At 41.0% G+C, this 18,158-nt stretch overlaps 1 protein-coding gene across 1 annotated transcript in view; it reads left to right on the forward strand.

Moving 5' to 3' along the window:
- Positions 1–18,158, forward strand: part of plcd3b (phospholipase C, delta 3b) — a 43,252-nt gene that overhangs the window by 20,260 nt on the left and 4,834 nt on the right. The window contains exons 4-15 of the mRNA XM_033612224.2: positions 4,691–4,919; positions 5,969–6,098; positions 6,296–6,521; positions 7,654–7,855; positions 9,697–9,841; positions 10,088–10,240; positions 12,798–12,941; positions 13,037–13,190; positions 13,382–13,498; positions 15,598–15,776; positions 16,102–16,237; positions 17,938–18,087. Coding sequence (XP_033468115.2) covers positions 4,691–4,919; positions 5,969–6,098; positions 6,296–6,521; positions 7,654–7,855; positions 9,697–9,841; positions 10,088–10,240; positions 12,798–12,941; positions 13,037–13,190; positions 13,382–13,498; positions 15,598–15,776; positions 16,102–16,237; positions 17,938–18,087 — 1,965 coding nt within the window. The remainder of the gene's footprint in view (positions 1–4,690; positions 4,920–5,968; positions 6,099–6,295; positions 6,522–7,653; positions 7,856–9,696; positions 9,842–10,087; positions 10,241–12,797; positions 12,942–13,036; positions 13,191–13,381; positions 13,499–15,597; positions 15,777–16,101; positions 16,238–17,937; positions 18,088–18,158) is intronic.

Below are 18,158 nucleotides of genomic sequence, written 5' to 3' on the forward strand. Positions count from 1 at the left end.
GATGTGGCACAGTGTGTGTTTGGTGTGCAGGTTTGAGTGTGTGTATGTGTGTGTGTCTTGCATCTCATGCTTTTATAACAGCCTGGATCATTGTAGATGTGTGTCTCCTATTTATCAGTTAACCTCTGAATTCCAAATAAGACAATAATTTCTTCTTTTAATCCGAAACTCACAAGCTGAAGTAAAATTCCTGTGCTTGTTTATGTCTTCATGTCAGCTGAATTGTCTGTACTCATCTCTGATCCATCCCTGCTTCTGAAAACTGCTACGGATTTAATTGGACCTGGCACGTGGATATGAGAAAGTGGAAGCCCGTTAGGTGCACTGAGTAATTTATCCCCCTCATTTTACATCAAATGTGTTTGCTCTAACAGGGTGGTCTAGTGCAGCAGCTGCCAGCCTTTAAAAATAAATAAGTGTAATACACCGAATCCCAGGTTATGGCCTCCACATGGACATCAGCTGAGGGCAAAAATTTGTGTTTCTAATCCCTTTAATAATCTAACAGGCTCTCTTGTCAAGAGTGTAGGTTTGGTTTCAGAAGTGAGAGGGACTTTTAGACACTTTTATACACGTCATAAATACAGCTGTCTATGTATTGTCAGATACACATACTGCACAGAGCTTTGCTGTTAGTCTGTGTGTGTAGTTTCTATTGAAACCACAGCCAAATAGAGATCGACAAACACCAGCTGACATTTGGTCAATAGTGATGTTTAATTTGGTTGATTCAAATCCATTAGACAGTGTGATGTTATTATTAAAGTACACATAATGATGCAGTCATATGGAAATTAGCGTCAGAGTGTGCTGGATGAACAAACAAGGTTGAACATAACACACAAACAGCTCTGTTAGTGAGGGAAACACTTGTGGAAACCTGTGTGTGACACACAGCTCACCTCTCCACTGAAGTTGTGTCTAAATTTAGTAGGAATTAGAATCAACAGTGCAGCACTGTCGTGAGTGTTATTAGTTGCCAAGCCAGCGCTGGCACTGTGTCCATACACATTTAGTGTCACGCAGAAATAAAGTACAAGCTGGTATTTCAGCATTCAGGGCTACCCAGATTACAACCCAACATGTTTTGGAGTCTTGTACCCTGCAACCATGATTTCCTGTTGACATGCAGCAGAAGAAGTGTGTGTGGATACTGCATGAAATCCAAACTGAAATCCAACTTTAACACAACAAATATAGTTTATTGTAGAAAGTAGCGTGACAAATATAAGCAGTGCATATATACACAGAAAAACTGGAAAGTCTGTAGTTAATGGGCAAGACTAGTCAAACAAAAGTTCATAAATGAATAAATACAATTTATTTTTGTCTTCTCCTTGCATGCTGCACAGATGTGTGTCAATACAAAGTGAATGACCAAAATGATTACCTTAAACACACACACACACACACACACACACACACACAGAGGCCTAGGTATAGAATAAAAGCATGAAAAAGAAAGTGAGACCTGAGCTGCCCGTGGTGCTTGAATGTAGTCTGTATATGTGCCACAAAGCAAAATCCATATGTAATATTTCATTCTTAAAGTACTGCGATAGTACAAAAATCTTAATGCAAAAAATCGCAGAGAGCGGTGCTATCAACAGTTCCACCTGGGCATTTCTTAAATTAACATGTTTTATTTACCGGGCCGAGCAGCCCTGATAATGATGCTTTTACTAAAACTACTAAAGTACTGTTAACTGATAATGCAGAGGATGAGAGATGGAAACTAAGTGCCCTATGAATTTGTGTTACAAAATGTGAGTCTAAGCCTGTAAAGTGGATGTCACAAATAGAAAGATCAAAAGCTGCAGCTGATTGCATAATGCATTTATTCAGTGAAGATGCACTGTAGTAAAGGAGCTCTATAAGAGTACAAAGAACAAAGATCAAACACCAGAAGTATTGTAGATTGTGTTTCATGATTATGCACATAAAATGGGACAAAGCAGTCAATGGAAGTCAATGCTCCCACTGTGCTCCTGATCCCTTTCATTCCTATCACATATCCCTCACATCTTAGTTTCCAGAGAAGCATCAACAGAATACTGCCAACATGTTAAATTTAGGTAAAAGACAATCCTGGCACTTGTGTATTGGTTGTAAGCTAAACCGTGGCAGTTGTGTTGGAAGGAAGTGATGCTCAGTTCATTTCAGAGAGGGAAAGAGTTAAGCCTGATTTGCCATTGTCATTTTGCATCTTTGCATCGAAATAGGATTTTTTTTTTTACAGTTTTCCACCAGTGGTGGAGTTGTTGGACCTTCTTTGAAAGGTCAGCGTTGCAATATTTACTCATATCCAAAAACATGTCTGATCTACATCTTTCATAATGTTTCATAATTTTAAATTTTCATGTTGTACAGGGTTGTACACACTGCATGCTTTTCTTCTCCACACAGTTGGCATGACGTGGGTTTGAATGTATAAAATTTAAAAATAGTATGAAAATAAGATGTAAGCTGGGCTTGAGCTTCTCTCTATAGTTCTCTTTTTTCATTCTTGACACAACCATTCCTGTCGCTTTGACCAGTTACAACCCTGTATGAATGCTTTTCAGGAAAAGCTGCCTGAAAATGTGAACAATTATCCCCAGATTTAAACAATATTATGTCTCAACACCCTATGACCGCCAGCCTCTCATGATAGTATGGCTGTTCAAAACAGCTTTTGCTATTGCCTTGTAATGTGGTTGGACTGCACATCTTATGAAATTAGCTCCTTTTTATCACAACCCAGCCCTCGACCCCCAGACTCGATCCCCTCCTCTTCCTTTTCCCTCAGCTTGGGCTGTCACTTTTTATTCAAAATTTGAACTTTTGTTCAAACATGGAAAAAATAATACATATATGTATATGTATATATATATATATATATACATATACATATATGTTTTAGTTGAAGTCAAATTTCAAAATCTGTATGCAGCTGACCGTTTCAAGTAGTTTGCCTTGTGGTCCAGCAGGGAGAGCTCTTAAAAATCACTTTAAGCTTGACCTTTTGACCAGTCATTAACCTAGGATAATTAATAAAAATGGAGAAGTGCATGAGTGAGCCAAGCTGTACTAATCAGATAAAAACAACACCGAAGCTTCTTGAGAAGCAGTGTGTGGCAGTATTTTGGGTTTTATGCTGTGGATGACAAAATGACTAACAAAGATGAGGCTGTTTGCTGACTTTGTTAAATGTAGCTGCCTGAGGGCACGGACACACTGGAGCAAAAGCAGGCGAGTGACCATCACCTGCCAAGGTGATATTTGTGCTGAATGTGGGTAGTGCTGGATGTGACCATAGACTGTAGATAAAAACCCTGTTTCCACCAAACAGTACAGTTCAGTTCAGTTCAGTTCAGTACGTATTTTTTCTGTTTCTACTGTGAAAAGTTGTGGATGGTACCAATGGAACTATTCCTAACAGACCCTATTTTTGGTCACCCCTCTGTTGGGGTACCTAGCACACAGATCTGGTAGTAAAAGCTGGAGCTGGAAACACTACAGTCCCTTGATTAGTCAATAGCAGACAGTCGCTCTTGCTCAGGGCTGAGTTGTGGCTGGTTTTGAAGGGTGTGTAACCACTGTTCATACTGTGGCAAGTCTTACATATATTAGTAAACTATAACTATAAAATGAAATGATGTTTCGCTGCCTCTGGCGGAGCTGTAAAAAAATAATTTAATACACTGGACCTACTGCTGGTAACTTCTAGGGTGGAACATTAACTTGTAATGTAACTCATGCATGAGTTGACGATGTGAATCCATCAGCACATCTTAAAATTCAATATGACAACTTTGACCATTCCATTAGTTTATATTGTCTCTCTTAGACTACATACACCTTTAGTAATGAGTGGATCTTCAAGTGTCTTGAGATATATATTAATTTTGGCCAGATTATGTGAACTGCATAGATTCTAATCCTCAAAAAAAGTGTCATGGATCAGTGTTCCTGTGGGCTATGGCAACACCAAATCCCTGCGTCTGCCTGAAAAGGACTAAATGCACATCCCCCTTTTTTTTAAATATCCCACTGAGAGAGGCTCTCACTCCAGCCTGTTTTATTTTGTACTGAATATGTGGGCTTGGAGTGTCAGTACTCTCCACTTCCACAAATTAGGAAATATCTTTTTGGTTGAATGATGTTCATGCCCACGGTAGAGTTAAGAGACTTAGAGAATCTATGACAAGGAGCACTGAAACTGTTTTCCTCAAAGCTTATTTTTTTAGGGAACTCGGGTGAGAACCTGTTTTCTGACCTCACCTCTCTAAAGCAGCAATGACCTCATATAGGAAAGCACCATAAACCTTATTTCTACACAGTTTGACCACAGATGCTCCATTATCTAATTTAGCTCTTTCAGCCCTCCAGATCTGTGGCACATTTGTCTCCTCTCTATACTTGATAGTTTGTCATTTGCAAAGGTTGCTCTTACAAGAAGTGCTTCTTAATTACCATTTTTCTTGTTGTGGTCTCCTTTATATGTCCAGTATTTCCTGTCCAAGCTCACCAATATGAAACAATACCTCAGAAAACTGAGAAAGAAATCAATAAAACAACAAAGCACTTACAAGTTCCTCTTGGAATGACTATCAGGATGGATTATTAATTTGGCAATACTTACACTTTACTTACTTCTCTCTTTCTCCTCTTCCACCTTTTCCTCTCTGTTCCCCTCACACATCCTCAGTCTCTGTCATGGAAGTGGAGTGTGTTCGTGAGGGTTGCCAGTCGGAGATGTTACGGCAGATGGCTGGCTCGGTACCTGAGGAGCGGTGTTTGACGGTGGTCTTCAAAGGGCCCCGCAAGAGCCTGGATCTCCTCTGCCAGAGCCAGGAGGAGGCTCAGCATTGGGCCCGTGGAATCCGAACCCTGCAGGGGAGGGTGGAAAACATGACCCAGAAGGAGAAACTTGATCAATATCCTTATTGTCATTCATTTAGAATTGTAGAGCTCTCTACACTGTATATGCAGAGACAACAGTGTCAAGAACAATCATATATCTACTTATACATCTCATTAGATTTTGGTGGTCAAAGGTCAGGGACACTGTGACCTCGTCTGTCTCATACAGTACTTTATTGATTCATTTTCTGTAACCACTGGCTGGAGCATATCCCAGCTGACATTGGGCAAGAGGCAGGGTACACTCTGGACAGGTCACTAGACTATCACATGGCTGACACATAGAGACAGAAAACCATTCACGCTCCCATTTACACCTACGGACAATTTAGAGTCATCAATTAACCTGCATGTCACCCCCTGCCCTTTTAATTGCTCCCTGGGGATGAATAAAGTGCTTTGAATTGAATTGAATTTAATGACTTTGGACTGTGGGAGGAAGCCAGAGTACCCAGAGGAAACCCACGCTGACATGGGAAGAACATGCAAACTCCACACAGAAGAGCTCCTCTGTCTCATTCTTTTCAATGCGATATCTCAAGAAGGCTTTGAGGGAGTTTCCTCAAATTTGGCACAAACGTCAACTTGGACTCAAGAACGAACTGATAAGAATAGATCACTGTGATCTCACAAAACATACTTTGAGCCATAACTCAAGAATTAATGCGCTAATTATGACATTTCACTCAAATGTCTAATAGGACAAAAGAATGACATTATACTGTGTATTCAAAAATACACTGAATTGGTGACACTAATCTTGGGTGTCCACCTTGAAACCGTGCTGATTGTATAGATCCTCTTAGCTGCTGGGGGGAAGATGTGTGTGAAACATCCATGTTTTCACAGACATGGATGTAACTCTAAACGTACAACCATTAGGCGGTAATTCATGTTTTTTGAAGGAAATGTTTTAAAAAAAACCAGGACACCAACACAAAATATCCATAGGCAGAATTAGTATAATTATTACTTCTGTTCTTCAAACTCCATATTGATCAAACACCACCAAAAACTGTACATTTCTGCTCTTGCTGCTTCCTTGACTATGTTTGTGTGTCACCTGGATTCATGCTTACCTGAGTCGGGCTGACCAGAACCATGATGATAAGATGAGCTATGACGAAGTCCAGACACTGCTGCAGATGATCAACATTGACCTGAGTGACCAGTATGCCAGGAGCCTCTTTCAGGTAGCACACCCATACATACTTAAAAACACTGGCCCCATGTCTGGGATTTCCATCAGTAATTCAAAATGATTTATAAACTCATTTGACATAACTAACGACAGACCTCCAATGACAGTGTGTCACTTGGATAATTAAAGAACAGCCTGAAAAACTAAACAAAGAGTGATCATCTGCATTTTACTCTATTTCTCTGATAGAAATGTGACCAGTCTGCCGACGGCCGTCTGGACCACGGGGAGATTGAAGTGTTCTGCAGGGAGTTGTTACGGAGACCAGAGCTGGATGCTGTGTTTATCCGCTACTCTGCAAACGGCTGTGTACTTTCCACTGTGGACCTGAGGGATTTCTTGAAGGACCAGGGGGAGGATGCTTCACTCATCCATGCCCAAAGCCTCATCCTCACCTATGAACTTAATGAGTGGGGTACGGTGCTAAGTAACAATATTTTGCAAAGTACCAACATTTATTTGGTGTGTGTTCAGCAAAATGGTTCTGATAAACCCATTAGACCCTTCGCTACCTGCCCAGCACCAAATGGGAGACCAGCAAAGTTAGTGACTAGATGTTACACACAGAGCATCCAGCAGCTGTTCAGCTTTTCTCAGGATTTGGTGAGGACCAAAATAGAGCTAAAAGGAGAGTGAATATTGGGCTCTCACAATAACCAAATCAGCTTGCCAAAAAATCAATTTCAAATGAGTTGGAAAGGATGGGATTAGATGGGGACAAACTGACAGTGAGAGGTAAATTGTATCACAGTCAACAATGAAAAACAGTTTGGACACCTTTAGAATTTGATGTAGAGGATCTGAGGAGTCTGGCCATAGCATAGGGACTAAAAGCCCTGACGCATCAAGCCAACAGCTGGTCGTCAGTTAATGTCAGTGACATCTGTTTCCCCAGCAGAAACAGCAAATATCTTTTGTGCATTCAACATCAGATTGCGTTATTAATGTCTTGAATTAGTGCTCACTGGCTTCCAGTTTCCCTTTTTGAATAACAAATACAAATCGCTGCTGCCTGCTAGTATGGAGAGTTATTTCCTCTCACGTAGGCACTGAACATACGTGTTAGTAATGTCTGTCTTTCTGGTGTGTTCATGTACAACTTTTTGGACAAGACACAGGTGACGTGAAGCGTTGCAACAGTCATCCTTCCTTGCCAATAGAATTTGGTGTTGGTTTGATGTTTGTGGGTCTTCAGGTGATCAGAGATGTAAGCTGGTGCCCGTCTAAGCAGTGAGTTAGAAACAATTAAAAGAATCTTAAAATCAATTCTTCCAGGCCACGGATACTCACTGCTGCATTTTTAACTAGTTGCAGGCACGATAGGGATGACTGCCTCCAAAAATAAGAAAAAACATGCTTTATATCTTTTTTATTTATAAACATGCTATCATATCAGCTTTACACTGTATGTCCCAAAAACACATCATAGAGCTTAAACTGTTAAAAATGAATGGTATTTTACAAACTACACTATGACTACCAGTTTACTCGCTATAAAATAATTCTCCTCCTTTATTGACGTGTGTTGGTGCTTTTGCCTAGTACAGCCCAGAAGAACCAGTTCATGACCCCCAATGGCTTTACCATGTACATGCTGTCTAAGGAGAACTGTGTGTTTAACCCGGACCATGCAAGGGTTTACCAAGACATGAATCACCCACTGGCCCACTACTTCATCTCCTCGTCCCACAACACCTACCTCACTAAGGACCAGCTGACTGGGAGCAGCAGCACAGAGCCGTACATTCGGTAAGAAGGAACAGCACCCCACACATACAATACAATACATGTATATAAGCCCTTTGAAACATTTTCTGAATAAACATGCCAATGTGCTATGTTTTGCTTTGTAATTTGCTAGGTAAAGCTAATTTATCAGCAGCTAAAACAAACCAGATAGCTCAGTCATCCTTGTTTTGTTTGATTTTATAGGATGCAATTGATATGTATGCAGACTCAGTCACATCATTATTATTTTTACCATCACAGACAAGTGCAGTCTAGCAATATGTTACAGGGGAGGTATGTCACATAAGAGTAGTTAACACTCCTGTGAAAAGTAAAACAATGTGCACACTATGGTCACTATATGTTTTTATGCCTCAGTGCTGGTGACAGGGGTTGCTAGAGGCATTATGTTTTTGGGTTGTATGTAAGTCCCATTTTCCTGATTACGATATCTTAAGAACACCTTGAGGGGGGTCTCATCAAATTTGGCACAAACGTCCAGTTGAACTCACTGATAAACTGATAAGATTTTGGTGGTCAAAGGTCAAGGTCACTGTGACCCCGTCCGTCTCATTCTTGTAAATGGAATATCTCAAGAACACCTTGAGAGAACTTTTACACAAAGGTTCAGTTGGACTCAAGGATGAACTGATCTTATTTTGGTGGTCAGTGTTCAAAGGTCACTGTGACCTCACAAAGCATGTTTAATAGGATAATAATATAATAATAATCTAATAGGATAATAGGACCTTTGAAAACACTACTAACCCACATTTTAGTTGGAAAACATCAAAGTTGGGTTTTACTCTGGACAGATGTAAAGATAGGCTTTTGGAAATGATAATGCAGACACCCACGTTCTTCCCGATTTGGGCCTTATCAGTCACAACGTGTCAAGTCAAACATTATAGCTAGGTCTACATACCTTTTGTGATTTTAGCCTTCCTGTGTGGGTACTCCTTTCCCATTGCTATGGCTTCCTCTGGCGATGGATAATGCTCACAGTATTGCTCTGATATGTCACCGTATTTGCTTTGCAAAGACTCCCAATCTGTTTTCCGCCACTTGAATGCCTTATTCTCATGTATTATTTTCAGCTACAGCATCACCTTGTCATTAAATAAATCTGTGGTCTTACTTTTCGCCATCTACATAGTATTTTCTGTAAATGAGCAACTAACAGTAGAGTAGACAATCTGCTTCCTGTTGATATCAGTATGCGCATGCCCAGTGTACATGAATGGTCATGTGATATGTGTTTTCAGGCTTGTTAGCATGGACAAAAATGGTGCTTAAATGCTCATGTGTACAGAGATTTTTTTTCATGACAATGTATTGGTGTGGATGTGCGCTTGTGCATCTAAAAGGAGCTCAGAACACAACCACCTCTTCTTTGCATTGCAAGAAGTCAGCTAAGATGGTTCTGGTATCTAGTAAGGATGCCCCCTGGAAGCTTTTAGAGCACAGGTTTTCAAACTGTGAGATACGCCTTTCCAGGGGGGTACAAAGGGAGTGACATGAGACAGAAATACTACGAAGATGATAGAAGTCAGTCTATATCCCAAAGATGGAGTTCATGGTGCACAGGAACAAGTTCAATCCAATATAAAACTACAATGAAAGAACATCTTCTAAAATATCCATCATAAAATATTCAAAAGATGCCAGTTAGGCCTTGATGCATTTTGACAGGGATGCATGCCATAGACAGGAGTACAGCTAGTCTTTGGATGTCATTGCAATCTGTACAAGTTGCCAACAGAAGGAGATAAAGCGTACAGAATAGTTACAAACTCTTAAATTACACCTTTACTCACTCAGACATCTGGCGCAGAGATTCCTAATGATGATATTTCTCTCAGAGCCCTGAATCATGGCTGCCGCTGTGTGGAGCTGGACTGTTGGGATGGAGATAAAGGAGAGCCGGTCATCTATCATGGACACACACTCACCTCCAAAGTGCCCTTTGTCGAAGTCATTGAGACTATTAACGACTACGCTTTCAAAGTGAGTATTTTACCAGAATCAGAATCATTTTTGTCACCTGGAAAAAAATAAAGGCGTACAATATTTGCCTTTGTCACAATCATGCAGAGATATACACTACAGATGAAAATTATAAGTTTAGTTTCTAAATTATTTTAATCAATTTGTGTGGACAGAGATGATATACTTATGCAGACTTCCCTTTTTCTGCTCTTTAGAATAAATCTTTTTTTTTCCTGTGTGTGCACTATCATCCCTCTCTGGCAGGCATCTCCTTATCCTCTGATCCTGTCCCTGGAGAACCACTGCTCCGTGGAGCAGCAGACAGTGATGGCTCAAAACCTGCGATCCATCCTGGGAGACAAACTGCTCACCAAGCCCCTTGATGATTTTGATCCTAACACCCTGCCTTCTCCAGAGGCAAGGAAACATTTTTCCGTATTCTGATAAAGATCAGTCCCTATAAGAGCTACTATATTTAGTGAAACTAATCACATCTTTCATTGAGACACAGATCATGCGGGCATGCACTGGAACCACACTGTGGCAGGCTTTGCAGTTGCCTGACACAATTAAATGATTTGTCCAGATAGATATTTGGAGTGCAGTTGCTACTTTTCAGTGGAATGTGGATGTGGTTAAAAATAGCCAGTGACTCAGTCAGATTCCTATGCAAGGTCTTCACTCCGGCACACTTTTTAATATCTAAACTCTCTCCAACTGGATGGCAAGACTTTTATTTCTCTGTATTTATGTCTGTGCAGGATTTGTAAACACTTTCTCTGTCTTGGTAGCAACTGTTAGGATTAAAGGAGAGAACAACTGTTTGTGTAAGATGGGAAATCTGGGGCCATCTGCTCCTCTGTGTCCCACTTATTCTTCATTTCCTCGTAATCATAATGTGTGGAACGGTTAGTGTGTGCACTCATGATCTGTGCCCCAGTATTCACACTCCCTTGAGGCGCCTTCACAATAGTGTTGCCTTCTGACCACTGTCATGTGGGTGCCTTTTATTACACTCAGGTGATTTTATTATTTGCAGAGTTGGGGATTTTACACTCACTGTTGTCATACATTATTATATTAGTAGCAATCATGATCAAAGTGTCATGGGTGTGAATGTGAGGCACAAGGGTTTGTCTGAACAAACCAATCCAAGAGGGGTGTGACAGGTGAGCAGGTCAGAAACAGGCAATGTGTCAAAACAGAGAACAGATCAAGTTCAGGTACAGGCTAGGGGTCAGAGGACTATGAAGCTAAGGCATAAGAAACAATGACAATCTGGCAAAGTGTAGCTGGACATGGGCTGGTAAATATACTGCCAGGCTGATTAGGGAATGGGACGTAGGTGAGTATGTGGGCAGGGTAGGTGGTGGAAAAGGCTGGAAACTGCAGGGCAGGAGGGAGTGGCTGGATCTGAAGTAAAGCACAGACCTTAAGGGTTAGGACTAGGGTTACTCCTCGCAAAGGACAGTATCTTAAGCCCTGTTTCTGCTGAACACTTTTGGTACGGTACCTTTGGAACCAAAAGTAACCCTTTAGACAGTTGACGGCTGTGGCTCAGAGGTAGAGCGGGTCGTCTACCAATCGAAAGATCAGCGGTTTGATCCCGGGCTCCTCCAGGCTGCATGTCGAAGTATCCTTGAGCAAGATACTGAACCCCAAATTGCTCCCGATGGCTGTTCCATCAGTATGTGAATGTGTTAAAACTGAGTAGCAGGTGGCACCTTGTATGGTAACCTCGGCCACCAGTGTATGAATGTGTGTGTGATTGGGTGAACGTGACTTGTAGTGTAAAAAGTGTCATCAAAGACAGACAATAAAAACTAATGGACGGTCAAAGTTGTCATATTGAAATTTAAGGTGTGCTGACGGATTCACATTGTCAACTAATGCATTTAATAACATTACAAATAAATGTTCCACCTTAAAAGTTGCCGGCAGTCGGTATGAACAGTGGTTACATAAGCTCCAAAACCAGCTTCAACTCAGCCCTGAGCAAGAGTGACTACCCACTATTGACTAATCAACAGACTGCAGTGTTTCTAGCTCCACCTTTTAGTATTGGGTCTGTGTGCTAGGTACCCCAACAGAGGGGTGACCAAAACTGGAGACAGTAAGGATCAGTTCCATTGGTCAAAAAATGTATACCGAACTGAACTGAACTGGACTGCTTGGTGGAAACAGGGCTTTAGAGTAAGAATTATAATTGTGGATGTATAAAGAGAACTGGATACAACATTGGAGGCAGAGCCCTGTTTTTTCCTATAAAAGATGCTTACAGGTGCATGAAGCCAAAAAAGTTTGATTTGATCTCATGCCCAAAAAGCAGGCACACTGAAGACTGGTCAAGCGCCTAACTTCAGGTTTAGCCCTAGCTTGAATGGGGATAAAATGATGAAACAAATCCCGATTGTGAAATCCTGATAGTGAAGTTATTTTGTGGGGGTTGTGTCGCTCAACAGAATTTATCCACTGATCTACAAATGTCTCTTATGTAAGTCTATGAAAAAAAAAAGTCTTTTTGGGCCATATGGCATCACATAATAGACCCTGAAGTTGTAATTCCACAGTCTGGTAGAATTCGCTCAAAGCCTGGTGCTGTTTCTCTGGGATTGGTTATTACTTCTTAAATGTGAGCACAGTGCTTGGTAGAGGGTTAAGAGGTTAGGGTAACCATGCCTGGAGCCAGGTACTTGCAGGGACAGTTACTTGTGCTTTACCATAGTGCTTCGTCCGCCCATTCTCATTCCGAGGGTGTCAAATATGACAGCTTGGTCAGTGGCCATCAGCATCTGATTCTGACACATAAGGCACTCTTTCCGGGCTTTCTTCTAACTCCAGTGTAAACCCATCCCTGGCAGTAATGAAGTCTGAGTATTTTTATCATAAAAAATAGTTTAACTATTAGTATCATCTTCAACAAAGTTTGTATGGTACATGTATAGTGTTTGTAATGTGCTGGTTGTTTGTGCAGGATCTTAAGGGTAAAATCCTGGTGAAGGGGAAGAGGGAGCGCGTGGTGGAGTGCTCATCCAGCTCTTCAGATCTCAGCTCCTCAGACGAGGAGGCCAGCTGCACTGACAGCAGATCCTGCAGAAAGAAAGAGGACAAGAAGGTGGTGGGTACAACACCAGCAGCTCACCTTTATCCTAGCAGCCGTGGCTTTTACTGATTGCTGGTGTGATGTGATGGGTTTTTGTGTGTGCCTTTTAGCCAGGTGTGTCTAAACTGAGTCCAGAGCTGTCCGAGCTGGTGGTGTACACCCGCAGTGTTCCCTTTAAAAGCTTTGAACAAGCAGCCAAACACCCGGCAACTGACCTGTCCTCTTTCTCCGAGAGTGAAGCACTCAGGCTCATTAAGGACTCAGGTATGATGTGTGCATGTGACTAAACATACTTTCTAAAAGTAAAGGTTTGCATGCTGCCCACAGATCATTTAGATTTGGTTGTATACTGACAGTTAGCTGTTGAGTCTATTTTGTTCAGGCAGCACAAAAGCAAAATGAGCCTTGCTTCAGCTTACGAGACTAATTGGACTTTTCTTGTCCGTCCCCTCCAGGGATGTATTTTGTTCGTCACAACAGCCACCAGCTCAGCAGGATTTACCCCTCAGGCCAGCGCCTCCAGTCCTCCAACTACAACCCTCAGGAGATGTGGAATGGAGGCTGTCAAATTGGTGAGAGCTTATTTTATGTCCTTCTACTCACAAGAGATGCAGGCTGACAAAACAAGAGTTGTTATTCAGACATCAACCCAACTGACCCTTCGCTAAGTCCCACCCCTGGACGTAGACTGGCCAATCATAACGTAGCATTGGGCCGGCTCAGACCAGGGTCCGACAACAACACACCCGTGCTCCATTGACTGTAATGCAATTGTTTCCGATTTCCTTCATTTTCAAGCTGGTTTTGTGGATTTGGAGCTAAATGTTGTGCCTGGGGCACATTGTGTATTAATGATACTCGTTACCTGGAGAGGTTGGAAGGAGATATATGTTTCTTTCCTGTTCCAAAACCAAAATCAAACCCTGAAAAGTGTAGGGTTAGCTAGCTAGCTACTGAAGATATAGCCCACTGAATGTATACACATGCTGCTTTTGCTTGTTAATGATTATAACAGTGAAAAAAAGACTGACCCTGCTGTACAGGAACCAGTGAAGGGAAGCAGGGAAACTTTGCTGATATTGTGTGCGTGTCAACGCATTGTGTGCAGAGACTTTTACTCTGTGAACTGTAGGCTTTAGCTTCAACCTTTATTTTGTTACCTTGATTTCATTGCTGTGTCGACATCCTGAATTTATCCTTAAAATGCATATTGTAGACCCTTCTGTCTGCTTCTGTCTGAAATCACTTTTTTGTTTTTCCAAAAAATTTGAGAGTATTTCTCCAGGGAGTGCAGTTAGCAACAGTGGGAGCGCCATGCCAGTCTAGCTCCGAAACCGAAAGTTTGTCAGACTTAGCAACAGTAACTAAGGGGGGCGGGCCTTAGCAAAGGGTGAATTGCCAGAATGAATGTTGGCACTGTACATTTCTGCAAACCACAGATATGTCACATTTGTATGTTTCATGAATTTAAACTTTACGTCTCAATTCTCAATTTTATGTTGTGAAAATTATTTGGTTAATGTGTGGTTAAGTTTAGGCTCAAAAGCCATTTGTTTAAGATTTCATTACAAATCATTATGTTTTGGCTTACATACTAGCTTTTGTTGCTTTAAACCCAGCTGGACAATTCCCAAACTCTTGTAAAAAAAAATACACAGAAACTGTCAAGAAAAACTACCCGTTTTTTTTATCTACAAACACAGCTTAACATGTCCAAACATCATTAAAAAACATGTTTTTTGCTACAAACACAGCTGTTCACGTCCCCAGTTCTTGTTTAAAAACACACACTTTTGTCTCTACAAATCTGGCTAGATATGTCCCAAACCCTTGTTAAAAAATACCTCCTTATGTCATTATTAATACAGCTGAATATATCTCAAACTCTCAATAAAAAAACATGTTTTTGTTGCCACAAATTAGCATGATGTGTCCCAAACTCTTGGTTAAAAAAATACCTCCGATTGCCACTACTAACATGGTGAAACATGTCCTTAACTCCTATAAAACAAACCACAATTTCATTGCTACAAACCCAGCTGGACATGTCCCCACTTTTTTATTGCCACAAATCCTTTACACATGTTCCCATGTCCCCATGTCCCAAACCGTATTTAAGAGTTTGTTGCTACAAATCCAGCTGCACATGTCCCAAACTCTTGTTAAGAAATACCCTTTTGTCACCACAAACATAATCTCTCAAGACAGATTCTGCAATTTACATTACATTGTAAAATTTTTTTTTTTTTTACCGATGGATTTCCAGATTGCCACAAACACAGCTAGACATGTCCCGGATTCTTGTCTAAGAATGGTTTATGGTTGGATATATTCCAAACTCTTGTTAAAGAATAGCTGAAAAAACACCTGCTTTTTTTCAAACACCTTGGCAACCATCTCCCCTAGGCTGGCAGCTATGCTTGTTGCAATAAAAGCAGGTATTTTTCAACAAGAGTTAGGGGCATGTCCAGCCAGGTTTGCAGCATCCAACCGGGTATTTTAAGCCTACAATGTTAGCATATTATTCTGGTGACAGGACTGCAGACACACATTCTTCTTTGTTCTTACTTTCCTATCTTTTGTCTAATTGTGCGCGACCCATACTTCCACTAACCATTGGTCTTAACATCGTGGTAAATGCATCTGCTAACACAGTTGTGCTTTTCTCCAGTTGCTTTAAATTTTCAGACACCTGGTGAGCAGATGGACCTAAACCAAGGCAGGTTCCTGCAGAATAATCAGTGTGGGTACGTGTTGAAGCCTCCCTTCATGTGCCGCCCTGACACCACCTTCAACCCAGAGAATGTTGGTGGAGGTACAGGCCACAGACCTGTCCTACTCACAGTGCGGGTAAGACGCTGCTGTAAACCAGCCCTAAATTAGTTCCAAGTAGCAAATATACTGTAGGTGAAACTGCAGGTCCACAAATATTTGCATCACTGTCAATTTGCATTGGAAAGATAATGATTTTCCTTAACAAAGAATTACAAAAGAATTTTAAGCTTGGTGAATGGATGTTTTTCATTTTAATGGATCGCGAGTTGTAATTAGCTGCATCTTGAATCCAACCATGACCCATGACGGAAATCTATGCCACAAGAGTGTATCAGCATCTGAACCAAATAAGATCTTCTTTCCAATTAAAAAAAAGCTTTGACTTTTATTGTTATTCCAGGTTATTTCAGCTCAGCAGCTGCCTAAACCAGAATGGGACAAACCCAGCTCAATTGTGGACCCTCAGGTGTGGGTGGAGATACATGGTGTTCCCATTGACAACAATAAGAAGAAAACTGATCATGTCAGCAACAATGGTAAATGCCTACCCTATTAACACAACACCCTTTGTCAAATTAAATGGCTTCAGTAGCAACATTTAGGAATGTGTACACAGCTTTAGATAGTCGGACAGTTAGTATTTTAGCTAATTAAAGGGAGGCTTATTCCCCCAGTGACCACTTGTTACCAATTGTCGCTGTGATGTCCTTTGCTCTGTCAGAATCAGTCAGAAATGGCTGTGTAAATGCCACAGGGATAACGTTAGCTTGTAGCATGTGTTGCTCCTTGATTTTGTCTAGTTTCAACAGTTGACACACTGAGGTGATGTCGTCGTAAATGAGTTGACATGTTTAAAGTATTCCAACTGATGTAACCTACTGTCATGTAGCAATTGCAACATGCCGTTGTTTTTTTATCCACCACTCTCGCCATCACCCTCATAATTTAAAGCAAAACCAAAGTGGCTGCAGGCATGGGACCTGCAGGTTATCGGAGGATCTTCTGTTTCTAATCTGGTCATGGTGTTACTAAACATCTTGCAACAAGCTAGCTTAGTGTAGCTGCTTCCTAGTGTGTCGCGCTGGAGTAGAATGTTCTCTTTTGGGGTGGTAGGGCCACACAAATGTTGTCTGTTAGGTTATGTGAGCTGCATTGTTGAGTGCAGTGGAGAACATTATCTTTTATACAATTTAAATTGTATATTTTTGTATGTTTTGGTTTGCGATACGTACTGAACCAAAAGCCTCATTCCGAATGGTTCAATGCATATACTTGTATTGTTACAGGCCCCCATTTGTATATCAGTTACTCACCCCGTGTTACATTGAATTCATGAGTAAAACTTTTTTCTTTCTCACATGCCCCACAGTGAACAAAGAATTGAGTTTAACAAAAGCAAAACAGAATCCAAACATCTGTTTACAAACTCACACAACTCATGTAGTATCATCCAAGTCACACTTATCCCGTTGTATGCTCAGTACCTCACAAACACGTGCATTTGTGCTAAGACCTTACTATATAAAACTGAATTGAAACTGAAACTCATCTAAGCTCTCTTCATCGCCAGACTCCATTGACAAATACAGTAACGGAACACATGAGCTGCTGATGTAACACTGCCTCAATCAGGTAGTTAGTGTTCCTGTGTGATTTTTTTTGTTTTCAAAGGTTGGTTTAGATTCACCAAAGTCACATAATACACAAACAAACTACCAATCGAGACAGTGTTAGACCAGCACCTCCGGTGTTCTGCAAGGTAAAATCACTGTTTTTGTCAACAGAATCTGGCAATGAAGAGAGCAGAGATAAGTTTCAGTTTCTGTTCAGTTCCTCGTCAGAAAGAGCTGTCAGTTTGGGAATTACTGAGCATACGACTGGATAAATGAGACTTTGCTTTTACTGCTTGAGTTGTGTGAGAGTTTGTTAACAGATGTTTTGATATAGTTTTGCTGTTGTAACTTGGATCCTTATGACTTTAATTCATCAAGAATTTTTGCAGTTTTTGGATTCTTAATTCACACCAGAGGCATGCGAGAAGTTTTCATCACAATTTCAGCATAACATGGCATGAGTAGTTGACATACAAATGGTTATTTGAGGGGGTAAAGTATTCCTTTAACACCATGAGATGTGGTTAAAAACTCTACCAAGTGGTAGTCAACGAAAAAACTGAGCAAAATTACACAAATTGGTGTGAATAAGTCTGTAAGTAAGTTTTTTTTCTTTGTTTCAGGCTTTAACCCACGATGGGACTGTACCTTCAACTTTACCGTCCATGTCCCTGACCTGGCTCTGGTTCGCTTCATGGTGGAGGACCATGACTATACCTCAAGCAATGACTTCTTAGGACAATACACCCTGCCTTTTACGAGTCTCCGCACAGGTGCGTGTGGGGTTGTATCAAAGACTTGTTTGAGGTTCACGGTTTCCCCTCCTGACCTTCTTTCCTTAATC

This window comes from Epinephelus lanceolatus, chromosome 21, assembly GCF_041903045.1.
Source record: "Epinephelus lanceolatus isolate andai-2023 chromosome 21, ASM4190304v1, whole genome shotgun sequence".
Taxonomy (NCBI): Eukaryota; Metazoa; Chordata; class Actinopteri; order Perciformes; family Serranidae; genus Epinephelus; species Epinephelus lanceolatus.